At 42.4% G+C, this 26,902-nt stretch overlaps 1 protein-coding gene across 1 annotated transcript in view; it reads left to right on the top strand.

Moving 5' to 3' along the window:
• The window catches only part of CORO2A (coronin 2A), a 55,561-nt gene extending 49,293 nt beyond the window's left edge, over positions 1-6,268 (top strand). Inside the window, exons 9-12 of the mRNA XM_059492121.1 lie at positions 977-1,089; positions 2,167-2,257; positions 2,880-3,151; positions 4,358-6,268. Coding sequence (XP_059348104.1) covers positions 977-1,089; positions 2,167-2,257; positions 2,880-3,151; positions 4,358-4,486 — 605 coding nt within the window. The 3' untranslated portion in view covers positions 4,487-6,268. The remainder of the gene's footprint in view (positions 1-976; positions 1,090-2,166; positions 2,258-2,879; positions 3,152-4,357) is intronic.
• Positions 6,269-26,902: the final 20,634 nt, after the last annotated feature.

Here is a 26,902-nt window from a genome sequence, read left to right as displayed (position 1 = left end):
TATAATCCTTTTTTTATAATACTTTATAATCCTCAGTTTTATAATCCAGTACAACATCCTTATTTCTCATTGTCATAGTCTCTTTAAAAATAATTTCATGCAAAGTAAATGTACAGGTGTTTTTAAAAGGTGAATCAAGTCTACTTTCCTAACCTGCTTTGTTGAGCTGATCAAGCATACTGCTAAGATTATTGTACAAAAGTTCCTTTAACATGTTATCAAAACAAAATACTGTATGGAGGAGTGGAGTTTAGATTCACTTTTAGATGAATTTATAATGTAAAGTGCAACAGGCCTTCACGTAGAATCTGCTGCTTAAAGAAGTCACTGGGTATTAGTAGAAAACTAAGCTTGGGTGCCATGAAGCAAGGTCTAAAGCATAGGGAATCTCTTTTTTAAAGGGAATTGATGTGGATATAGCTTTGAACTGTACAAGCTAATGAGAGAGAAACCCACTGAGGTTTTCAGGTAACTTAGAGACCTTGGGTGCCAGTCCCTAAAACACAAATGAACAGAATTGATGTTCACACCCTTCTCATTCTCATTTCTGTTTTGGGACAGAACTGGGGAGGATAATTCTCTGGAAGGTATTTCAGCCATATAGAGCTATTCTGGTGTTGTTTAGGTGTCCTGAAATCCCTTCCTAGTGATCCTGATACTCAAATGTTGTGGCATTACCTGCCAGCTCTGCTCTCTTCTGCTCACTCTATTTGGAGCTCATTAGAATGAATAAGGAGCAGGAGGCTTAGCATAAAACCCACGCATGTATGTAACAACACGATCTGACAGAAAAAAAAAATTATTTAGTCTTGTCATTTGTGCCACTGAGCCAGTTCTGGATGCAGACCTCAAACCATGCTGATGTGGTGCTGATGCTATGACGTCTTTCATTTCTTGGTGACCCTTTTCATGTGCCTGATGACATTAGCTTTCCTAAGGAGATTTATACTCCATTTATTTCATGCTCTTCCCCCAGGAATGATGCCAAAGAGAGGTCTTGATGTGGCAGCTTGTGAAATTTTCCGTTTCTACAAACTGATTCCAACTAAAAGCCTGATTGAGCCCATCTCCATGATTGTGCCTCGACGGGTAAGTTGACCTCAGATCACGTTCTTATCTGAGGCAAATATCAGTGAAAAAATAGGTGCACTGCCTCATCTCTGTGACTCTTGGGGGCACAAGAGTAGGTAGAACAAGACATTTTCTCTCTCCTGGCATGGGGGACGTAGATGGCCTGTTTCTGGGGCAGCCCTGCCAACAAACCCTATCTGGTGACTCGAGAGTTACTCAGGAGTTTACTCAATTTAATATCTGACTTTCCAAGACATGCTGCCAGGTCTGCTAGCTGTCTGTAAACCTCTCCAAGAGAATCTTTTTGACATAATGACAAAAGAGGGAGAGGGGTTGGAGCTGGTGTTGAGTGGCATAACAATCTCCTTGTGGAAGGAGGAAGAATCACCCTGGTAAAATAGGAACTATGGGTCCCTACCCATTGGGTGGAGTTGTGTTACAGATAGTTGTTCTGCAGCATGTAAGGCATGACCTGTTGCACTGAGGGTGATGTAGGAGTAAGTCTCAGAGCTGGTGTCATTACAGAAAGGAACAGGCCTTGAATCTGTAGCTAGCCAAGGTAGCTCCTGTGTGACTGCATGGGCATAGGTACATGGGAAATGTCAGTACTGTGCTCTTTACTTCCAGAAAGTAGAATATAAAAAGAAGGCATGAGTTCCTTGCATTCAGAGACACAGAACTAATGCTCACTGCAACTCCCAACCAGGCGTGTTCCTCCAGCTTTATCTCCTTGGCCAGTTTCTGTCAATTGATAATCAGCTGATGATTTGAGACTTGTCCATCCTTTGTATCCATGTATTCATCTTCAGGAACATGATTTCATGGGAGTTGAGTTAGCCTATGTTAACCTCCCCCAGTCTGAAGACCTTACCAGCACAAATTAAATTAGGCCTCCAGATACAATTCTTCTGAGTTCAGGTGAGGAGCAGTGGGGTCCAGAGCAGGTGAAAAGACTTTATGTCCCTGCCAATGAGTGCTCATGGTACTCCCTTGTGCTGAAGGGGAATAAATTCATTTCTCCACCACGATCCAGTATGACCTCTTTAAGCCAAAATCTCACTGTCATAGTTACTCTGGACTTCTGTTTGTTTCCAGTCGGAATCATACCAGGCAGATATCTACCCCCCGACTGCAGCAGCCCAACCGGCCCTGACAGCAGAAGAATGGCTCGCTGGGATTAACAAAGGTCAGCACGTGGAGAGCTCCCCAGCCCTTCAGCTCCCCTGTGGATGTGATAGCCTGGTCAGAGAGTGAGAAAGCTAGATAAGTTTTCCGAGAATTGGCCTGAGAGACTTTAGGTAGCTGGAGATAAACAATTATAGCCAATTATTTAAAAACAGCCTGTAGGTGGTGTTTTTCTAGTATCTGTTTTCCTGTTATTCTCGTGAGATTGTTTACAAATGGGTGTCTTGTTAATTAGCCAATCGGGGGAAATGTATTAAATGACCACCTGTATTGACCAGGGTATAAAAAGAAGCAGTTCAGTAAAGATGGGAGGTCCTTATGCCAGTTAGCCTTCTGACTGTCTATGTGTCATTTGTGACGCTCTCCTGGGCTTGGGTAAGCTGCTGCCAGCTCTCTGGCCTATTACCTGCCCGAGAAAGAGGAAAGAAGGGAAAGGAGAGGCATAGTAAATATGGCTGGAAGTTAAGATAATTTGTTGGCTGTAAATTCCGGAAGCTGCTCTGGTCAGGTGCCTCCATGTTTATCTCTGACTGAAATGGTTAGAGCTGGTTGTTAGAATGAATTGCTTAGTGCTGATTTTTAAGTGTGGTTTGGGAGTGCTCACTTGTCTCCTCCCTCCCTAGGGCCTCTCTTGGTGTCCTTGAGACCGGGCTCTGAAACGGTGAAGTCCCAGCCGCAGTTTCCTGATCAAGAACCCCTCACAGAAGCTACTGACCTGAGCCAGCAACAGGAACCACAAGGGAGGATATCAGTGGAGGACAAGCAGAAGCCAAGAGAGATTGAACATGGCAGAAAAAGGCTGAAAGTGGAAGACAGTCTGCCAGAAAATCAACAAACATGCCTCTCCAATGGCTTTGACATATTTCAGTGTCCACCACCAAAAACTGAAAGTGAGGTATGAATGTCTAGGGTAAAGTGTTGGGGCTACAGGCTAGGCTCAAAGCCAGATGAGGAAAGAATGCAATTCAGACGGTGGCAGTTCAGGGAGGGTTTATTTTTCTGGCCTGAGTCAGTGCAAGCTCTTTGTTCTTTTTGGTGGCAAAAACTCTGCCTGCCCTGACTGCCACAAGGAAGCAGAAGTACAGCCCAGCTGAGGGTGTCTGGAAAGGAGGGGGCAGTCAGCATTCTCACTTCCATGGCATTCTTGTGGCACAGACCTGCCTGATGACTAGCTGGGCACAAGGAGGTTCTTGGGACCTCAGGGTTCTGGGGTTTATGCAGGATAAGCCTTTGATGAGAACTGCAGTCAGCAAGCCTGGTGAGGCAGCAGAGATTTCTGTGAAAGGAGTGGGTGTACTCCTGGTGCATCCATGTAGTCTTAACTGCCTGATGTACTGTGGACCCTGACATGGGAAAGAGTCTGCATCTGCAGCTCACTGCTGAGGGTCAACTTGTTAGTGCAGTGCTGTTGAGATTGGCTGCTGGCTGCAGCACGCACCTGGGAAATCCTCTAGAAAAGATCCTGGCAGGTCCACAATCTGTCTTTAATAATGGAAAGCCTCCTCTCAGTATAGTAATCAAAGCTGGCACAGTGGTACATCTCTGTGGTGATTTGTCAGCCTCCCACTGCTGGCAGCTCAGGGATATTTTCAAGTACATGCAGTTTGTTTGCTTTTAGGAACCCTGGAATAATTTTCTTCCCCTACCTTTGATCTCTGCAAGAATTTAGCGTCCGCACCTTGACAGGGCAGGAATTTTCACATCTGAATTTCCTTGTGGTGTGAAAAAGGATATTTTTCTGGGTGTTTCTGAGCTGGCACCCTAAGGTTACAGAAGCAGCCCTTGCAGAGCTGAGTGCTCTGCTGCATGCATAGTGAAAGACAATGCTAGTCCCAGCTGGAAGAAGGAAAAAGGACTTGTCCAACGTCAGAGAAGGAGATGTGACAGACCCAGGAATTTAGACTCTAAATACTTCCTGTGAAACACATGCAGTCACTACCCAATCTAGTGGACAACAGGAGCTCTGCTGGTGTTGTCTGCTGGTTGAAGGCCTCCTCCTTAGGTGTTTCTCTCAGAAGTGATGTAACAACTCTGATGGCATTGTCAGGTTAAACCTATGTTTTTTTAGTGTAAAGGAAATAAAATGTGTGCCTTCTTACAGCTTTTACAGATGTATTACCGGCAACAGGAAGAAATCCGTCGACTACGTGAGTTGGTAATCCAGAGAGATATCCAAATTAAACAGCTGTCGCTGGAGCTCAGAAACCTCTGCCCGGACACAGATGATTAATGGGATTGCTGGCCTACAGCTCTTTGTACCCCTGGACACAGGGGGAGACTCTAGTTCCTGCAGATAACTCCTCCTAGGTTTTTTACTGGGGGTAGAATTGATATTTCAGGCAGCATGGACTTGCCTGGCTTGTGGTGGTCACATTTCCCTAATCATCACCAGACAGTTTTTGATGGACTTGCTCCGCTTCTTCAGGCTCCCCTTGCTTGCCTGCTCACCTATGTCAGAAGCTTGTGTATTAATGCTAGTGAGAGATTTTGGAAAATCTTGTTCTTCTGCTCCTGGAGAAGTTACATGTTAAGCTCTAGGAATGACCTGTTTTGCTGCTCCTCCACATGACAGGAGACTGGGAGACTGAAGGCAGCTACCAGCTTCTTTTCTTGCCCTGGGCCCAGCGATGTGGCTCCTGTGGCTGCCGTCCCCTTGCTCAGGGAGTCCACTCTGCTGAGCTTCAGAGGCACCTCTAGCTCCAAAGTGATCCTTATGCACCCCTCTCACCTCACAGCCTGGCCCAGCCCCCAGTGCTTTGGGAAAGCCGTGGCTGCCCTGACCTGGTGCTGGGGATAGTCCCACTCTGGGGATGCCAAGGGCCAGCACTCTTGTGATAGGAAAAGGAGAGTTGGTGTTGGATGTCTTGCTTTAAAAAGGTCATGATGTGAGCTAGTTCTTGCCAGAGAAGCTGAAGAGTCTCTGTGTCATGTGAGTTAGTGGCCTTCTTTCCCTTCTTCTGCCAAAGAGCAGCTGCAGCCAACTGGGGGTCATCAGAGATGAGAACAGCATTTAAAGCTCCACAGTGCTGACAGTGGGGGAATTTGCTGGGAAGGTTTAAAAGAATGAGTAGGGAGTTGGACCCTCAGCCCACTGCAGGCGTTTCAGCAATGGTGCTAGAAGATTTGTGTCAACAACAGTAAGATCACAGGGCCAGTCATGAACAGCCCTGCAGGGTTGCTGGGATATCACTTGTCCTTAATGCCTGCACCTGCTGCTTCCTTCACACCCAGGCGCCAGCACCTTGTCCCATTCCTGCAGCCGCCTACAGCTGCAGGTTCCCTCTTGCCAGCTGCATTGTCCAGCCCCCTGCATCCTCCCAGGCTGCTCAGCCTTCCTCAGCCTGTGGCCACACTCACCCTCCAGCACCAGCTCTCTGGCTCCATGCTGGACCTTATGGACATGTCTTAAACCCAGGCAGAGCAAGCAAACACTGTTTAACCTGTAACTGTGCACCTCTATTGTGGCACATAGAAATCATGGAATCAACTAGGGGATATGTCTAGGACAAATCCTTGTCACCAGATGTGTTTTATTGGCTGCATTTTTTTTTTTTTTTGCTTATTTTTTTAAATACGAAATAATTTAAATTATTTCCAAAGTAAAGTAATTTTTCCAGGGGATTTTTACATCCTCCTGAGAACTGTTTCTTTGTTAATCTATGACTGGCTAGCATAGAAAATGGTTGGCCACTATGGTTTTTATCCTTGGGTTTTGTTGATTTATGGAAAAGAAGGTGCTTTTATTTAGGCTGTGGTGAGCCTATTTAATCAAAACTTCTTTTTTGGACGATATGCCTGTAAAAGCGTGGACTGTGAAATGTATTTAAATTTGGAGCTTAACTGCAACCACTAATCTTTCACTGGAAAAAACCTTGAGGAAATGGAGTTTTGCGTTCATGATCTGTGCCTAAATAGTATTGAGTGATCATTCTAAGTTTCAGAACTCCTAAAAGCTTTGTAAAAAACTCTTGAACATGGGGATAAAAAACAAATCTGTGCAATGAAAAGCAAATATAACTGAATAATAAATATATTTAGAGTTTTGCATTTTTATACATGCAAGATTGTTGTTTTATTATTGTATTTTTGAAGTGACTGAAACTTAAGCTCAATCAAGGGCAGAAAGGAGTGTCACCTACTGTCTCTTTGCTTGTGTCAAGCTGTGGCCTTACATTAAGGGGTGGGCTGTACACAGAGTTATGCAGATGGACCTTTCTTTTTACATCATTCCCAGTTGCCCTTGATGCCACAAACGGGTGGCCATTGCACACTGAATTACTGTGTGTGTTGCCTTGAGTAAACTCAGAGCTGCTGGAGATGCATTCTGTGTGGTGAGGTGCCGGCTGCTGTCTTGCAGTCCTAGCTCTTCTCTTGTGCAGTACAACTCTGACCAGGCTCTTTTAGATATTCCACATGAGGAGGGTTTAATGTGTTATTACAAAATTTATTTATTTGAAGACAAGATTTTTATTTAGCAGACTGAAGCAGCACAGAAAAAGCACAGGATAGCAGCTGCAACCTCCAGCTACGTCACATACAAGCAAAATTCCCATTGTGCTTACTGTCACGATGCTGAGCATCTACAGCCACCAGGGGAAAAAAAAGTGTGGTCCGAAGCCATCTCAAGTCTGAAGCTCTCTTTAAAGCTCCTTTTGTTGTTTTTGTTCACTGCTCTGATTCCCATGGGCATGATAGCTGTGGTGAAAATTTGAAGAACCATTCCCTGTGCTCATGTCCTTGGAGCTGTCTTTCACTGTAGTGGTTTGTTTATCAGTTACAGCTTTGGGCATAGAAATGCTCATGGCTGCATTTGAGATGTAATTTTGAATGTTTTTTGTAGCATATTTTAGGCCAGTGTAAGGAGAAATAATGTTCTTGTAAGGAACCTTGTGCTGGTGAGAGTGCCTGGGCAGGCACTGTGTGCCTCCTCAGGGGCTGATGCAGTCTCACTGCTCACACCAAAGCCTAGAAAAAGGCAGCAGCAGGCAGATTAGTGTGGGAGGCAGAGGAAGAGCCTGCAGCGCCTTTGCAACTCTGGTGTTACAGCTGCTTAACCTGAAAGACAGAGTTAAACACAGCCCTGCAGTGTTATCTTGCCTGCTGGATTTAGAAACACAACACTTCACATCTTCACCCGCTACTCCAGGCCAGCTGTCAACTACAGAATAAAACCTAGACAGCTGTAGCAGGTATCTTTTATGAAAAATCTTTTTCTTTAAGATTTTTCCTTCTGAGAAGCTTAGAGGTCTCAGAGACAAAATGTAAACAATGGTTATCTGCTGCTGTGGAATGCAACAGGTGGGACCGTGATTGGTCTTGTGTAGATGTTTTGATTTAGTGGCCACTCACGGCAGAGCTGGCTCTCTCTCTGTCCGAGACACAGATCTTTGTTATTCATTCTTTTCTATTCTATTCTTAGCTTAGCTAGCTTCTGAAGAAACCTTTTCCTTCTGTTGCTTTTTAGCATAGTTACAATGCAATATATATATAATAAAATAATAAATCAAGCCTTCTGAACATAGAATCAACATTCTCGTCTCTTCCTTCACCTGAAAACCCCTGTGACCACTGTCACAGACAGTAGTTGTCATTCTCATTTTATTTCTCTTTTTGGAAGGCTGTACCCTTGGTGTGCTCAAGGAGCTGCAGGCAGAGGAGAGCATGGAGATGATGCCCCCTTGTTTGCCCTGCAGTGGCAAGCAGCAGATCCCCCTTGTTGTCTTGGGCTGGGTAGCATCCTTCTCTAGGACAGGGTGGCTGCAAGCTGCAGGGGGGCAGTGAAGTGAAGTTGCAGTATCAGGAATTGCCTCTTGGACATGCTGTAGCACTATTTCAGAGCAGGATCTCTGGGCTTGTGCTGGGGCCACTGCAGTCTGTCGCCAACTTGTCTCTGCTGGGAGCCCAGGACTGGACTTGGCACTCCTCACATGGCCTCACCAGCACTGAGGGTACAGGAAGGACAGGTTCCCCTGAGCTGCTCTTAATGCACTCCTAAATACAGTTGAGGATAGTGTTGGTCATTTTTGCAGAAGGCCAGTGCTGCTGGCTCAAACTCAGCTTACTGTCCAGCAGGACCTCACAGAACTTCTCTGTAAAGCTGCCTGTCAGCTTCACAAGTCCCCAGCAGGTGCCAGTGCATGGAGCTACTCCTCCTTACCTGCAGGATGGTGCAATTGCTCTTGCTGTTTTTTGTCACATTCCTCCCTGTCCAGCTCTGCATTTCACCTGTTGAGGTTCCCCTGAAGTGCAGCACAGCTGTCTACTGCACCTTCCACTCCTTCCTCTTTTATATGCTCTCTGAACTTGCTTGAGTCTGTGCTGTCCCACCCTGCAGGTCACTAAGGGAGAGGTTCAACAGTTTTGGATTTGTTCTGCAAACAGTTTTTGGTTTTCTGCTTAGACATCCAGGCTGACTACTCCTGGGCACCTTCTGATTCTTCATGCTATTGGAAATGCTCTCCAAGAGGATTTTCTCCAACATTTTCCAAAGGATTGCATGAGGCTGTAGTTCATCTTCTCCTTACATGGTTAGAAGGCAGGGCTGAGAGTAATTTGCAACTTTTCCCACTCACCTCCACCTCCACCTTTCAAAGGACACCGAGAGTGGCCTTACAATGCCACTGGCCTTCACCTGCCTCAGCACACTTGGGTCAAACCCATCTGGCTCCACAAACCTGTGTACATACAGGATGTTGAAGCATACCTTAACCTGATCCTCCCTAATATGGTATACAGCAGGTATCTACTTATCTACCTCAACAACATCTCTTTTTCTCTGCCAGCTTTTGCTTTCCTTGGAGCCTGGTTATGTCCTTCAGATTCTCACCGTCGCTGCTGTGGCTGTGGGACTCAGAAGTCTGCTATGAGCAGCAGCTCTGCAACCAGTGGTTCATGCACGGTTTCTGCTGAGTCCTCTTTGGGCACAGTGGAGAAAACCACTTGGGTGTCCACACTCTTCAGCAGCTCCCCTCTAGCCTGCTAGTTACATTTGATAATTCTCAGGTTGCCCATGGTGGTGTCTTTGGTACACACATGGAAAGGCACCACTGCACAGTAGACAGGCTGATAAGCCTTAGTAGCCTCTGCCCAGCATTATCAGTGAAAGGCCCACACAAGCAGCAAACCTCCCTAAATGATAAATTATGATCCCACCACAAACAACCCTTGAGGATTCTCAGAGGAAGGGGCATAATAGCAGAAGTTATCTGTGTTTTTCATCTTTCTCAGTGCTTAGTCATGAGATATGGATAGCATATGTGAGGGGCATTAGAAGTGGATAGAGGCAGTATAATTTTATTTCCTTTAACAGTAGAGAGCTTGGGCCTTCATCTGCTTTGGATGTTGCCTCATATTCTTCTCTCTTTTTATTAGAATGAGTGACTGGGCTTCTTCTTTGTGTTGGATTTGATGCTTTATATTTTCACTGTCTTGACTGACGTGGGTATATTTGATCAGGTCTTGCAAGGTTTATGGGAAAATACCATCACTACCTTAACTCAGCTTCAGGTCTTTAAATGCCAAAGTTGAATCTTTGCACTGATTCCATATCTCTGCAGGACTTGATGTGAACAAATGTGAGCAAGGAACAAAAAATTCTGGTGAGTAAACCTGAGGGGTAGTCTGTAGGGTAGAATCACCTAAAAATGAAGGTAATGTATTTTGAATCAAACCTTACTTCCTACTGATAGCCCTTACAGAACACCTCAGCTTCTTTGACTTAATGTAATCTGGAAAGCTTAATTTCTAGGTCAAGTACAGTGTATCTGATTGTGATGCAAAATGTTTCGGTACGTTTTTTTGACAGGGCACAGGACTATGGATTCTTCAATTTTCACACAGATGTTCCTACAGAATTTTTTCATGTAAGTTTACCTGAGCCTTTTGCAAAAATTATGTCCACTGTGATTTGTGAGGCAAATGAAATCTTTGGGAAGATTTAAATGAAATTCTGCTCAAGCATTATTTTCATGAAGAAAGGTGCAAGATGCTTTGTCCCAGCTGGAAAAGTGGTAGAAGTAGCAGCATTTACAACAAGCTGCAAAATAAGGAACTGATTTTACTTTCTATTGCTGCTGAAAATAGTTGAAAATAAATTAAAGGGAGAGACTGTGTTTTCCTAAGGCTCAGTTACTCTGATTTGAAGCGTGTCACACATTTTTCTACACACATAAATTTTGTCTGCTCATAAACCCACAATTACTTTTGCTGGTGGTAAAGTTAAAAGTGCACTCCTTCTCAAGCCAAATACATTTTTAGGGAAGGGAAGCGCACTGAAAAAGTGAGGCACAGGTGAGAATGCTTGCCTTTTGTCTGAGAGGAGTGGTGAAAAGGGATATAATTGCCATACCAAAGAATATTTTGAGTTCAAAGGGACACACAATGATCTCTGAGCCCAGCTCTTGAGTGTATTGCCCATCTGGGGACCTTGTTTTTAGGGCCACAGAAGTGGATTATAGCAGTTCACACTCAGGTTCTTAGAGTGCTTCTGTCTCTGACCCTTATGTGTAGAGGGTTAAAACAATCTTTAGGAAGCTTTGGAAGCCTCTGGAAGTGAAAAAAAGGCTTGAGAAGTTTTTTTTTCATCATCATCAAGAGACAATGAAAATCAGGTGCAGTCAGTGGAATTGTCAATCATACAGAAAGAAGAAACCTTAGTTTTTTCAAATGATCATTGGAAGGGAGCAAATCACTGTGTTCATGGTTCATGGAAACTGATTCATCTTACAGTGATGGAACAGGCATCAGATCCTTTCATGAAAAGAATATACAAATAAACACCTGGCTCAAAACATGCTTCTCTCCCCATTGGAAGGTAAATGTAGCAGAATTGTTCGGCTATTCAGTTGAATTCAATATCAGAAAGGAGCAGGTCAGTATACCAAATATGAAACCTTTCAGCTACCTAAAGGTGACCATGTTGCTATAGAATATGTTCCTCTCACAGGACTGTTTTAGCTGCAGGCTCCTCTGTATGTGTGGAGAGGAGTTTTTATTGATTATTGCAACAGCAAGCATTGTAACACTAATTTTGGGAGTATGTGGCTCTTGGAATAGTATCTTTTAGACATCAGAGAAGAAAGACCACCACCCTGGTAAAGTTTACTGTGTTTTTCTGCAGTCAGTTATTAACCCAATTGTGCACTGAAGAAATGGGAGTTAAACCTATTGGTCTGTTCTGCCTGTTTTACTGGAGTATGCCCAGGCTCTGGGTGATCCAGTGGGACCACTCAGAGTTCACAGAGCACTCAATAAAATTTCCTGATGGTTAAGATGGGCTGATCTGTATTACACCTATACAGCTGGACTTGGGACTGATAGTTTTCACTCTCCCACCTCCATGTGAACCACTGCAGATTCTCACCCCTTTCAGGGGGGCTCTTGTTTCAAAAAGAGGGTATTTTGAGCAACTTCTGTTCAGGGATATTTTCATCAAGAGTAACATTGCTGTGGTTCAAATACAGGCCCTGTCCTGTAGAGACCATCAGTTTTTTTCCCAGACTCTCCTTGCCAGACAAGGCAAGAGTCATGGAGGTCTGTGGAGCAAGGCTTGAACTTCCTAGTGTGAACTTCCTTGAAAGTGTTGTTCCAGAGGCGAGTTTGGCACCCTTTGTTCACAAGATTGAGTCTGTACCTGCCATTTGTCTCCAGCTGCAGGTAACCCAGAGTTTCAACTCTTCCATACTGGTACTTTGCTGTACTGGCCTGCTTTTCACAGAAAAACACTTGTGAGAGAGCATTAGTTAGTTTAAGGCACTTGTGCACCTTCAGAAATTTGCCTTCTGATGCTTTATTCAAGGCGGGGATAACAACTGGTGTCTTTGAGGGCATGTTTTGTTCTGTGAATCTGGAACCTTGAGGTTTTCTTTTTTTGCCTAACTTCCTCTATCCATTGTCCCAATTCTTTCAATTGAGAGGGTGGTTACTTTTTAAAATTTAGTATGCAGTAGCTGATCTTTGGTTATGTAATTGATGCTCTGGTCCAAAAGCACAAGACTTTGAATTAAACACTCGTTTAAAATAAATTCCTCCTTCCAGATAAGTGATTTGTACCACTTTTTAAAAAACCCTGGGAGTTTGGGAATCAATGCATTCCGGAGAGTTTATGTTTCACTATCAAAATGGTGACAGATCCTTACTTACATCTGTTGCAGCTATCAGTGCCTTTAGGTGAAATCGAATGCAAAGCCCCACAATCCAATACTTCATTGATTTCTACACCTCTCTTTCTTTACATGCTTGACTTCTTTGTGTATACACTTCAGGGCTTTTCTTTTTATTGTAAGATTGTTCAATTAGGGAAGAAAACCCACACCTTTAGTGAACATTAACCAGAATTCTGTTATTCTAAATGTAGCATTACCTCAGTCCAGAAGAGGGAACTATTGTTTCACGTATTGTAAGTCCAAGCAAATAGTTTAGAGCATGTTCCAATGGGAAGATGAAAAGATGAAAATGGTCTTCTCCAGTGACAATAAACAATGAGGTGTGAAAATTGAGATATTTAGTGACTTTAACAAAACAACAAAACATCAGAGCATACAAATGCCATCTATCTTTGTTTTTAGAATATTCTTACGGTGATTTATATAAAAATGTGTAAGTATAATTGAACTGTTTACCATAGAATAGGAACACCTGAGATCACACTCATTTTCTGACATGTGAAATAAATTATATTAATTGAGTTATTCTGGTAATGTACTTGGATTTAATTTGATTTTATGTTAAGTGCATTAGCCTTTCTGGGGAACAATAAATGGCCTATTAAAAATACATTTCTTCATGTGCAGCTTTCTGCTATAAGCCATTGCCAGAAATTAGAGAGGAGGAGTGTTTTCCGTCCCACAAGAATTTACTTAAGGGAACACTCTGGCACTTCAAACTTAGATGTTGTAAAGGCCTCAGTTTCTTCAAGAATCACTTATTGAGGGTAATTCTATAGTTATGGTTGTATAATTCAGTTCTTGTAAGTACATGCCGAGATAATTTAACAGCCAGTGCCCTTGTAGCTAATGTTTGTCTTTGGAGAAGGGGCTACTTGCTTACATCTGCTCAGGGATCATGGTATGTTTCAGTTGTTAACTATATTGTTTTTAGCCTATATGCTCAACATTAAATAAAGTATTTATAGTATCCCAACATATTCCTGTTGGAATATTCAAATGTTCCAGTACATGTTCCTGTTATCGTGCATAAAATCATGCAAATGAGTGTCAAGTAACAAGTGAAGGCACAACAAGAAGTTATTGAACTACTATCAACTTATTTGGATCCGAGACTGGGTGTATAATTCAGGACTGAGGATGGGAGAGAATCGTACTTTGACTGCTCTCAGCACAATGCGTGGACAGCATGTGTTTGTGGTCTCCTGGTGCTGGTACTTAGCCCATGGGAGCAGGTCTGCAGAACTGTCAGCCCTGATGCTAGCTAGCATCTGTGCTCAGGTTTGAGTAGAAAGTGCAGGGCTACCATGAGCTGCCAATTAATGGTTTGTCAGCCAAACCACAGCAGTGTTCTCACTGCTACTACTAAACAACACAGGAATGTATGCAGACAGATAAAATCAGCCCTGTGGCTTTGTCTTAGTCCTGCTGATGTGTTGCCTAATGACTTTCTCTTACATAGCCATCACTGGTTCATCTTGCTGACAAAGGGCAAAACTGATGAAACTATTTAAGTATAGCTATCAGGGAGATGACACTGTAGAATGACTTGTGGTTGCCACCAATAGGCTAAATGCATTTCTTAAGTGAATCCACATGAAATCAGCAGAGTTTCACATATTGTGTGTCAATACTGCGCTTTGCAGTATTGCTAAAGCACTTTTTAGTCTGAATCTGAGAGGAAATGTTTTGCCAGTTACAATGAGTTTGTTCTCACTTTCTGCATTTCCTAAGTTGGAATTTCCTACTATTTTGCATGGTTCTGTGTTGAGTTTATCTCCTTCTTCACCATTCCTTGTATCTTCCCAATGATTTTTAAATTTTCCTAAGGAATAGTGAGACAGTGGCAAGACAACTGTGGTGGTTTGCCCTATGAGCCATCAAAGAAAAACACAATAAATTTCAGCTCTTGAACCTTAATGATTGAAAATTATATTCCAAGTTGTAAGAACACAGCTTAATTTGCAGTTAAGGTCACAAGACATTTCAATGACAATTTAGAGTAGCTCAACTTTTGTCAATAAACTAAGTAGATAGGACTCTAGATGATACCTTGGGGCTATATTATAATATTTATCCACATATTACTTGTATTTGCATTTACAGCTGTATTTTGCCACCATGTGAAATGCTTTGTAAGTTTTCTGTACAAAAAGGTTTCGCCATAGAAGCATACAAATGTATTCAAGCAGATATGATCTGTAACTCACTGGGGAGAGTAAGTGTGGTTGACTCCAGTGTTTCTTCCTTCTTAGCTGATTTTTGGTTCAGATGAGAGTCAAAAGAGCAGAGCTGAAAGGACTAAGGGGGTCATCAGTCCATGTCTGTGCCTGATGCAGGATTAAGTGCACCCACATCATTCTGGCAGGTGTTTGTCTGGCCTATTAAAACCTCCAGTGATGGAGATGTGTGTCATCTTCAAGTAATCTGTGCCAATTCTTTTCCATCTTTACCCTCAGCAGGATTTACACTAATGTCTTGTCTGTCTAATCCTTTCTACAGAAGGATTTTCCTTTCTGGACATTAAGGTTGTTACTTTTTGTCCTATTTTGTGGAACTGTAGAGCACACTATTCCTTTTTTTTCTGCAATAGCACTTTGCCTTGCTGGAGACAAAGTCCCTCAGTGAAATTACTCTCAGCTCATTCTCTTCTGATTCATCTCATTGATCCCCTGGGTTAAGTGGTTCTATTTAAATCTTATGATGCAACACTGTACATAGGCTCCCAGATGACAAGGGTGCATTCAAAGATTATCCTGTCTGTAGCCATGTTTCTGAATGCCTGTATGTTTCTTTTTTACCTATAGAAATGAAATGAACAGAATCATGCTCAATATATTCACTGTAAGCCTGGCCTCCATTTATGTAGAGCTGCTACGTTCTTTTTGCCTCATATTTTTCAGATGATGTTTTCTGTTTATGTGTAACATTTAATGCATCTTTGTAGAAGTATTTTATGAACACCTTGAAATAAAAATGTGCCTGAGGAGGAATGCGAGGTCAAACTTCAAAATTGTGCCATTAAGAGCTAGCAGGTGATTTTTTTTTTCCCCTGGAGGTTACAGTGCTATGTTAAATTACAACAACTGGAAATTCAGCTGTCTTAATTACTGGAAATCAATGAACAGTTGTCCAGCTATTTTTGCTCAAACATTCATGAAGCTGGGTGAGTGCCTACCTGGCTCAAACGTTACTTTAATTTACTTCTCTTATGCTGTTTATAAAATTACTAGATGCCTTGATATCCTTTTCCCTGGGAAAGAGTATGAGAATGATCTAAGCACAGAGTGCCAAAGGATGGGTTCTCTTTCTCATAATGAGGCCTCTTTCTTGAATTTTCAGTATTGACAGTCTTCTTTTTCCCTGCTATACATAGGTTTCCTGAAATACACATAGTTGCATATAACAGAAAAATATTAAACACATGCTACAAATATTAAAAAATGTAGGAGAAAAATTAATAAGTGCTTACAGAAAGTGAAGATAGGAAGGAGCAGGATGGAATTAAGTCTTTCCTTTCAATCCTAAAATACTGACAGCTGAAGGACATTATCACAGAAAGGCTATGGTGAATTCTTTGACCTGTGACATTCTTGGATTATTCTTGGAAAGAGTGCTTATTGGATAAAATTTTAGCCAAGTGTGAGTCACAGTGTCTCTTGTAAAAATACCTGGGTGAGGTTTTTCTGGGTTGGGTAGTGTGGAAGATTAGAAAAAAATTTAGAAGTCCCTTCAGCCTTAATATCATTGAGTGAGGAAAAGGTCAGTGAGAATACTGTTAACAATACCAAGGGCGAATAATGTGGAAGGGAAGCTAAAAAGGAGCATAGAAGATGAGGGAAATTTAGTACTAATAGGTAATATGGCTTCTAAAGAGGGGAGAATTAATAACAAAACAGAGGTTCAACTCCATCTGCTGGAGTCTGCTGGAAGATTGGACTCTTAAAGTGTCTGTAACTCATATGTAAACATAAGTATATACCCAATGCATGTATGCACACACAGGCATACCTTAGTGTTTGGAGTATTTGTTTTGTTATGAATAATTTTGAAGGTTTATTTGGGAGAACTTGAAAATGAAATTGTGTTCACCCATGAGGTAAAGACACTACTATGACTAAAACAGTGTGAAGCATCAATAATGGTTGGCTATTTTCTGTGCAGTTGTGGCTTTCTTAAGGATTAAATTAAGAAGCATCTCCTAAAAAAACTCCACTATATAATAATTTTTCAGAGAATAGATAGATCTTAGATTTGGGACAGAGAAATCAGGAGATGTGTACTCCATCACAAAGAGAGCTTATATACTTTCTGGGAAGAGGATGTGATTCATTCACTTGTGTACTTCCTGTTAATAGGCAGAACCATCCTTTCTATTGGCATAGAACAAAATGTTTCAACTGAGCTGTCAGATGAAAGCACAAATATATCTTCCTAAAATGAGGAAAACAGTTTTCATAGAGCTTGATTTTACTTCTGACCTTTAAATTCAGGATGTGGGGAAAAAGAAGGGAAGGGAATGATTTTGGTGGCAATACTCCTTTATTAAACATGTTCAGTGTTCTGGGTCAAAAGGGGCATCCATCAATATCCAAAATACTCAGTGGAGCAGCTGTGGTGGTCCAGTGTAGGCAGGTTACAAACCATTGCTATGTATTAGCCATCTGGGAACATTTGGAAACGTCTGCCATGATCTGCCAGGGGCAGCAATTTGTAGGAGCTATGGCACATTGTGATGGATTAGCTCTGCAGCTGAAGGTGTCATGACCCATTTCTCTGCATCTTCTTTGGGATAACATTGCAAAGAAAAGGCTTTTATTGTTGCAGTTTCAGGGTATAGAATCTAATTTGTAATAATGCTGTAGGGCAGAAAGGAAGAAAGGCTTAAATAGCCACCATGCCTGTGAACAAGGCATGCACTTCTGTTCAGCACTTGGCTGCCTTCATGGTTACCTACTTCAGGGAATTCCTTATTCATTAATTATTTTCATGGACATTGGAGCTGAGCCATTAGCACTGTTCTGGGGCTTGTTTGCCAGGATGCTTCTTCAAGGATTGATCTGCGCTCTCACTCCTATCCCTCCATCTCCGGCGAACCATGTGCTGGCTGACCTTTGCCACTCCCATCAGCCCTAGGCCACTCTGATAGTCCTTGGTAGCCCAGCTCCTTGCAGTTCCTGCCTCAGGGAAGGCACTGAGTCTGTGCTACTCCTCTATGTGACACTGGCTTGGACATTTGTAGGGAGTATGAGGCCTCCATTGTCTTCACCCTTGTCATGAGAACCTTTCTGAGCAACCTCTCTGTCCCTCTTAGGTGCAGCTGATGAGGTAGCTCACTTCATCTCATCTCATCTCATCTCATCTCATCTCATCTCATCTCATCTCATCTCATCTCATCTCATCTCATCTCATCTCATCTCATCTCAATCATCTCATCTCAGTTTCCCTTTATCCTTGTTCTACTTCAGTACAGCAGGTTGTGCAGTGTGTAACTAATCTATACAAATACAGGCATACAGACATATTTTACTGTCATGATACTCACATGCACATGCACTAACACACACCACTGCTGATGTGTATGTAGGTACTTTGGTAGTAGACTTCTTTCAGCGTGCAGCTGATCATATTGTTATAAATGATCAAATCGGAAACCAAATTTATAAGAAAATTTAGCAATGATTTATTGGATGGTTAACAAAATAGAATTTTGAGAAAAAAACCACCACAGCCACATAAGACTCTGCTCCCAGCTAGGGTGGTCAAAGACATAGCTTGGATTTTACAATATTTTACACATAAATAGCATGAATTATCTCTATCATATATTACAATATTTACATTGTTCCTGAAGCAGGCACCAACAGGAAATTTTGTATTTTCATTTGTTTATTTGCTTGTTTTTATGTTTTGCTTTGTTTTGTTTTGTTCTTTCAAAAAAGCCTGGAAGATATGTATTTTAATTTACTTTTCTTTAAAGCAGAATGGTATCTGGTTGTGTGAATCCCAAATACCCTTTACTTCTGACCACTGCTCTGACCACTGTCCAGGCCTGTTTCCCTAGACCTTAAAGGGAAAATAAAATACCATATTTGTTGGGCTAACTACTTAAACTGTTGCTGGCTGTTGGCTGATTCCCATCTCAAGAAAATAACTACAGCTGACCCTTTGATTAAAGATCTTTCAGGAAGGCTTAATTCTGTTTAAGGAGGAACAAAATGGTCTAAAACATCAAGCAGGAGTTTCCTGTACTTCTGTCCTTCTTTTGGCCAGGTGAGTGAGGGCTTTGTGCAGAAATGCAGGACATTTGTGAGGGAAAGGTGAATACTTTCTTAATCTCAGAAATTCCTACATCTTCTGATAGGTTTTGTCTTTGTCCCAACAAGCAGAGAAAATGTGATTTCTACTTTCTGGGATCAGATAACTCTATAACTCCTTTAACTGGAATTTGAATCCTGAACCTGAGCAGCAGTTAGTGTGCATGACCTCACACTAGAGCAAAACAAATTCTTGGCTGAATTAAGTCATAGCATCTATACTCTCTCATGTTGATATTAGCATCAGTAACTGCATGTTACTTCAGCCCTGATTTCCTCTGTATTGATGGATGACTAGTACTGTGCAGGAATGATAGCAGTAGCAACAAGAGAAGGGTCATTTTGATGGGGACAGGGCTGACATGAGGACCTTCTGTCCAGATGATTCTGTAATATTCCATATGACATTCTTTCCCCTGCAAGACACAATAAACAGTCTCAAACTGCAGGCTCCTTGTGATAAGATGATAGATGTTATGTAGACATATTCTTTGAAATGTGAAGGATAATCTACTTTTGCAACTATTTATCCATTCCACTTCACTATCCATTCCTATTCACTAACCTTACAGTACTCTTTCATAAGCCCATTGAGAGACCGACCATCAGAAGAAAAATAGGAAATGCAGTGTAAATACCAACCAATACATTTATTGGTTACTCATTACTGCTTCACACATAAGTGAAGTTATAAGGTTGGGATGGGTGGTAAAGTGGGATATATAAGTTATATATTTTATAAATAATATTATTCGGGGGCTGGGAGAAGAATATTGTGCTGGTGACATGAAGGGCTGTTACAGAGCAAGTGCAAGTACACAGAACAGAGGAGAAGACATGCAGTGAAAAGAGGTAGGTCTGGCTATAATCTGCCTTGCTGCACCGTGTGGAAACATGCTGTTTGTGTAAGCCAGTGGCAAGTAGCCACAGACAGATGGAGTTAGTGCAGTGCTGGGGAAAGGCAACTCTTCTGTGGCTTTTTCTTCATGCTAAAAGGGTTTGTGCCTGTAGCCAGATTGTTTTACAAACTTCTGGTGTTCCCTCTACCACAGGTTTGGTTATGTATAGTGAGGAAAAGTGTGATTTAAAGAAGCACAGCAACTAGATTTAAATTTCAGTGAAAGTGCATGTACAGAACACTGAAAGGAATGTCAGCTCTCCTTGATTTAAGCCCAGAAACTTTTTGTTGCTAACCTTTTGGTGAGAAATGAGAGAAGTAAACACATCATTGTGTGTTATATATAGGTTGTAATTACTTTTCTGTCCTGTATACACAATAGCCACTGTTCTCAGAGAAAACAATTGGACACATTTATGGAGAACTCCTAATGGACCAGCACAGCAAAATTTTTTCTGAAGTTCCATAAGAAAAATGCAGAAGAGGTTACCTGTTGGGGTATTATTAACTTAAGCCTTGCCGCACAAGATAATGGTGGATTGCATATTAACTCTTGAAGAGGTGCCTCATATGTCACAGCTATCAGTACAAGTGATAGCATTGATATGCAATCAACTTGGAAACTGCAAGCGTAAGGCAGATAAAATAATGAAAAAAAGGGAAGGAGTAATCTTAAGTGCGAAAAGCAAAAAATATGCTAAGAATATTCCTTTGGAAAGCCCAGAATTCCTAACAAGTCTACAGACAAAGTGTCAAGCGGTGAGGCAGAAGAGGGTACAGTTGGCTTCTGTTTCTGCTGTGAAGGAGCACTGGGCCAGGGACTGAATACCAACATTCACACTGCAACCAGGGCAGAAGTGAGTTGCCTCAGGGAGGGGCTGTAATCATTCTTTCCTTGGCATCTGTAGAATAGACAGCACCTAAACAATCTTGGGCTTATTTAGGAGTGGTGCTCATACTTTTCAAACTGCCATGGAGATGGTAGACTTGAAAAGGAAAACCCAAGCTCTGTGCCAGAGCAGAAAATAGTGCTTGTGACTACCAGCAGGTGCATGAGGTATGCATGGTAACTGTCAGGCTCAGAACATTTAAAAAGGCACTGGGGCATTTAATATATCAGTGCCTGGAAAATTAGCTAAACATTTCTTAGAAAAATGTTAATCTTCCACCTGTGGGGAGAGACCTTACAAGCCTCTCCTGCAGCTTTTATTCTGGAGAATTGGCGGAGTGTTTGCTGAAGAGAAATGACAATGAATAAACAGGTTGGATCATGCCATATCAGTGCTCTTTACTCTGCTGTCCCAATGGATGTGTGCTTTTGGGCCAGCATCTGGTATGGGGCTTCATCTTGTTTAGCTGGAGGCGCATGGTGTGCATACATTTGGCTTCAGACCAGACACACCAAGCATGCAGTCAGTGGAGGAGCAGCCTGCTTCTGAGGACGGAGGATTTTGTCTTGGGTAGGAAATGTTGGTTTTTCAAAATGGTGAAATCTGTGCATGGTGTGAGGACCCTGAACATGGTATCACAGTGATCCTAAGGGGTTCATCAAAGGCATCACTTAGAGAGATAATTCTCAGCCTTAATCTGTCTGGAGTCTTAAAACTGGGGAAGTTTTCTTTCTGTATCTCAAAGGAAGTTATTGAGGACAAAGACACTGTTGATGTTCAGCTGGCAGAATAAGGCACTGTATGTACTTCAGGTTTGCAAAACCCTGTGAAAGACATGTGCAGCATTAATTGGCTTTTGTTATTTTCTTAAGGCACCTTCTGGGGCATTCATTCCTGTGGCCTCATTTCGGCTGCATGGCAGGTATTCATCATTAGTGCTTCTTTACCTGCTACAGAAGCATTTTTTCTCAGCATTGTGAAAAGGCCTAATTTATTGTTGTGGGGATGCCTTTGAAGAAGCCCTGGCAATTCTTGCAAGAGCTGTGTAAGGCAGAGTGACCCTTGGCTACCAGCAGCAGTTGCAGAGGTAGGAGAATAGCGGGTGTGTTTTCCACCTGCTTGCCCAGGGTCAGGGACCGGGAGACTAGAGCAAACTGAAACAAAGTGACAATGATCCCAGCCTGAACACAGCAGATCTCATACACAGGTAGATCAGGTTTTTGGGTTTCTGGGTTGTATTTGCTATTGAGTCCTTTTCATATCTTTCTGAAGATCAAAGAAAAAGTAGCTACTTTTTTTTTCTTTTCCTTTCTCCAGGAAGGATGGGCCCATACATCTTCCTGCTTCCAGCTACAAAGTTTGATTCTGCTTGGATGAGGACATAAATGTAGTCTGAAGCAGGGCAGGAAGGAGTGACTCAGGGATATGCTTGAGCAGGGGTAACTGTCACCCTCATGTCTCATCTTGACAAACAGAGACATTTTCCAACAAGGTATTCAGTACTGTGATACAGGGGAGCAGAAGTTCAACATATCTCTCTTAAAAACCCCCAAATTGATGAGTAATGAAGGCTAGCTGCTACTATTGTTATAATCAGATTATTTTCAGTATCAGGAAATCAAACCTCTGTTGATCAGTTTCTTCTTTTTCTGTCTTACATATTTCTTGAACTCCACTGCCTCTCTGGGCAGCATTTTCCAATGCTTGACAACTCTTCTGTGAAAAAATTCAGGCATAACCTGAACCTTTTCTAGTATGGCTTCATGTGGTGTCCTTTTGTCCTGTCACTGGCTGTCAGGGAGAAGAGACCAACTTTTACCAGGCAACAGCTTCCTCTCGGGTAGCTGCAGAGAGAAAAAGGTCTTCCATGAGCCTCCTTTATTACGGGCTGAGCAAATCCCACTGTCTCAGTTTTTTTTCTGTTAGCTTTTGCTCTCTGGACCCTTCTCCAGCTCCACTGCCCATCTCTGAACATGCTCCAGCATCTCCAGGTCCTTCCTATATTGAGGGACCCAGAATTGGACGTAGAACTTGAGGTGCATCCTTGCCAGTGCTGAGTGCAGGTGGACAAGAAGTGCCCTGCTCCTGCTGGCCACACTATTGCTGATACAGGCCAGGATGCCACTGGCCTTCTTGGCCACCAGGACACAATCCTGGCTGCTGTACAGGCATTGTTGACCAGCACTTCCAAGTCCTCTTTTCTGCTGGGCAGCTTTCCAGGCACTCTGCCCAGCCTGTAGCACTGCACAGGGTTGTTGTGACCCAAGGGCAGGACCTGACACTTGGCCTTATTGAACCTCACACCTTTGCCCTTGGCCCATCAATCCAGCCTGTCCAGATCCCTCTGCAGAGCCTTCCTGCCCTCCGGCAGGTCGACACTTCTACCCAGTGTAGTGTCACCTGTGAACCTAGTGAGACGCACTCAACCCCCTCACCGAAACCATAAATAAAGGTATTAAGCAGGACTGGCCCCAGCACAGACCCCTGAGGAGCACCACTGGTGACCAGCCCCCAGCTGGATGTGACACCATTCACCTCCACTTTCTGGGCCTGGCTGTGCAGCCAGTTTCTAACCCAGCAAAGAGTGCTCCTGTCCAAGCTGTGGGCTGCCAGCTTTTCCAGGAAAATGCTGTGGGAGATGGTTTCAAAGGCTTTGCTGAAGGTCAGGTAGACACATCCATAGGCTTTCCCTCATCCACCAGGTGGGTCACCTGGTCATGAAAGAGATCAGTTGGTCAGGCAGGACCTGCCTTTCCTAAACCCATGCTGTCTGGGCTTGATCCTCTGGTTTCCTGTATTTGTCTTGCAACAAACTTTCAGGGAGAAGCATATGCAAAAAGTAATTTTATAAGACTTTTACTGTAAAAAAAAAATTCTCTTCACATAAACTTGAAAGACTTCAATATTTCAGCCATGCCAATGAGTTTTTCAGTGCATCATTGTGTCACTTGATAATTCCATAAAACTGTAAAAGGATACACATATGCCGCAGTATGTCAGTAGACAGAGACACAGATAATTTTCCTTATTGCAAAGGCTATAAAAATGGTCATGGTGAATAAGATTAAAGATCTAAGGCAGGATTCCCTTTTCAGTCATAATCAAAAACAGGTGTGTAGAGGAAATTAGGACCAGGGAAAGCATAAGTGTAATTTTCCCCAGGGTCCAATTATTTTCATCTTGGAAACTCCCTTGTTTAGAACTGGGATCAGTGTATTATTCCAGCTTGCTAATATTCCACAACTGGATACAGGAGAGTAGTGGATGATAAGCTAGTGGAAAAGCTTTAAGCCTGTCCGACTGTGAAAACAATACTTTAAGAAATCATTGAAATAGATACCACAATGATGAGGAGTTTATAAAACCTAGTCTTGTATATAATTCTGTAGTTAACATGTTTTGCAATGGAAGGTGTGATTACTGGGTAAAATAGAATATAGTTTGCAATGGCTAAAATGGCCAAGAATGTGGTCTCTGAGCATCTTTCTCTGTAGCTCAATGACTGTCAAAAAGGCTTATGTCTACTTTCTTATCTATGAGCCACTCCCTGTACTTCTAATCATAAGCTGTTTACTCCAAGAACCCCTCCAGCAAGTTCAAATAAACAAAGCAACTGGTAAAGTGGTAGCTGCATGTGAGTGCCTGGGGAGAGGGATGTTATAAATGCTGACAATAGATGAGCTCAATATATTGTTTGAGAAAGTTGTAGCTGGTTGCCTCATTCATCATAGTGGCAGCAATACTGACAGCTCTCTGCAGTGCTTCATCTGTGAAATGATGGATCAGCAATGAGGGCTGGCTGGCAGGAGGCACTTGAAACATCCAGGGCTTTCAAAGTCTACTTTCCCTGTAATGCTTTATTCGTGCTGCATAATGGACAAGCACAGGCAGCGTGCTGAATTATAGGCTTGAGCCTTGAGATCCAGTCCAGGGATAATTTTCCTAAATCTGCACAATTCTCTCCCTTTCAGATGCACACAATAGCAAAGCCTGTGGCAGAAGAGGGGAAGGTGAGACCTCTTCAGGGCCTGGCCACTCAGACCTGTTTGAAGTCCGTGCAGAGATGCAGAGCAGTTACTCAGTACAGCTGGAGAGGCCAGACTTAGCTGTGATTTACAAGTGGAATAGAATGGCCTGGATGTAGGTGCTGATGACCAGAGATTATTTAAAACTATAAATCAGTCTGTGAGCTGTATACAGAGAGGCAAATTAATGATGACATAAATCTAATGGCTGGTGTATCTCAAGGAGTAAGTGAAGTTACAGTGCCATGACAACAGCAGCAGTATTCAGAGAGGATGTGAAACAGAGTTTAAAATCTGGCAAAGATAGGTTGAATAAAAGTAGTATATGCAAGACCATGAGGGAAATGCTCCCTGACAGCACCATGATACTTGGCTTTTTCTTCTTTACTGCTGTGAAGTTGATAGGAGACTTGTTAAGGCAGAGCAGTAGCAGCATCTAAAGCTGTATTTTAGTTAAGGGTCACAGTCAGTGCTTTCATTATAAAGCTTGTTCCTCCAGATAATATAGCACTGCAATAAAAACATTCACTCTGGCCTGAAAGGTGCTGTATGACAGTCTGGTCCAGGAGCACAAACAGAGCAGTGAAACAGCCCAACTGGAAGTCTGCTGAAGTGAAGGGCAAGGCTTTTGTTTGCTTTCTGATCAGGCTCCATGTAAGCTGAGTGGCTGTGAGATGAATTTGCAATGCTGAATATTCAGTGTCAGCAGAGCATGAACAGTGAAAGCACACGTTTCCTTACAGGGACTATTGTCTGAGCACACTAGTTTTATAAGAGGAACACTAAGTGAGGACATTATCAAAACATGACAAATTATTAACTGACAAATTTTGGTCAGTTAATAATTTCCTCTTCCCTTAAAACACATACCTATGTCGTGAGCAGGGGCCAGTCAGCGCAGCTTGCAGAGATGGCACAGATCAGACCATTGTTAGCCACATCCAGCCACATCCTGGGCTGCAACAAAAAAAGGATGGTCAAGGTGGGATTCTCCTCATCTACTCTGCCCTCGTGAGACCCTCAGTCCTGAAGTGTTGTGTCCAGCTCTGGGGCCCTCAGCACGAGAAGGATGTAGATCCTTTCTAGTGTGTCCCAAGGAGGGAGACAAAAATTACGAGAGGAATGGAATACCTCTTCTGTGCGGACAGGCTGAGGGAGTGGAGCTTGTTCATCCTGGAAAAGAGGTTCTTCTCTCTCTGGAGAGAGTTTATTATGGTCTTTCAGTAAACTTAAAGGAGGCTTATAGCAAAGATAGAAACAAACTTTTTAGCAGGGCCTGTAGTGGTAGGATAAGGGGTAATGGTTCTGAACTAAAAGAGGATGGATCCAGACTAGATTTAAGGAAGAAATTTTTTATGATGAGGGTGGTGAAACATTGGCACAGGTTGCCTGGAAAGGTGGTTGATGGTCAATGCTGTATCCTTGGAAGTGTTCAAGGCCAAGTGGGATGGGGCTCTGAATATCCTGATCTAGTTGAAAATGCCCCTCCTTATTGCAGGGATTTTGTATTAGATGACCTTTAAAGGTCCCTTCCAGCTCAAACTATTCTGTGATTCTGTGATCAGCTCTCTTCCAAATAACTGAAGCATGCAAAAACTTACCGGGCTGTGAAGATCCGCATCATCTTTGGGCTGGAATAGTTTTGCTATTTTTTGAGAGCAAGAATTTAGATGTGAGTGGTCCTGAGCAGTGTGGTGTGTATGCTATCCTGGAACTTGTACAGAAGAGCTGTTCCATGTTCCAGCTAGAAACCTCAGCCAGAATTTTGCTGCTGAAGAAGGGCTCTTCTCTTTGTGGTCTTATTTTAGGGAAGAACTTCATCTGAAGTAAGTCAAACTAATAAGGCCTTGAAAAAAACCTACAGTGTCTGGCTTTACTCATTGAAACGCCATAAATTGACCTGTCATGGAGCTTAAATTGTGATCTGCCTGTCAGAAGAGATCAGTAGTGCCCAAGGGCCGAGCATGTTTGTAATGTGGGACATGTGAAGCTTTTTCATGCTTTAACATGTATGAAGACTAGTTCTGTTTGTGGTTTTATAATTTCTTTCTACGACAGTGAGTTTGGCAGCAGGGGCATATTTTAATTAATCAGTATTTTTTTTTGTGATTTTTAAAAAAAATTGATTTATGAGATATAAAGAAAAAAAAAACTTAACCATGAGACATAATTTGGGATAGTCAGGTTTCCAACTTGAAAAGTTCTGGGAAGCTAGTTATTTGATCTATGATCGCATTTTCAACTTTGAGTCCTGGTATTTTCAGAGCTTCTGATAATTTGTGTATTCTAAAACAACTGATGCATTTTGTGGCACTGGATTTGTATATTTCTGCTACCTCTTTATTTTTATAAA

This window comes from Ammospiza nelsoni, chromosome Z, assembly GCF_027579445.1.
Source record: "Ammospiza nelsoni isolate bAmmNel1 chromosome Z, bAmmNel1.pri, whole genome shotgun sequence".
Classification (NCBI taxonomy): Eukaryota; Metazoa; Chordata; class Aves; order Passeriformes; family Passerellidae; genus Ammospiza; species Ammospiza nelsoni.
Note: the sequence above shows the minus strand (reverse complement) of the source record. Positions and strands in the feature narration are given on the sequence as shown.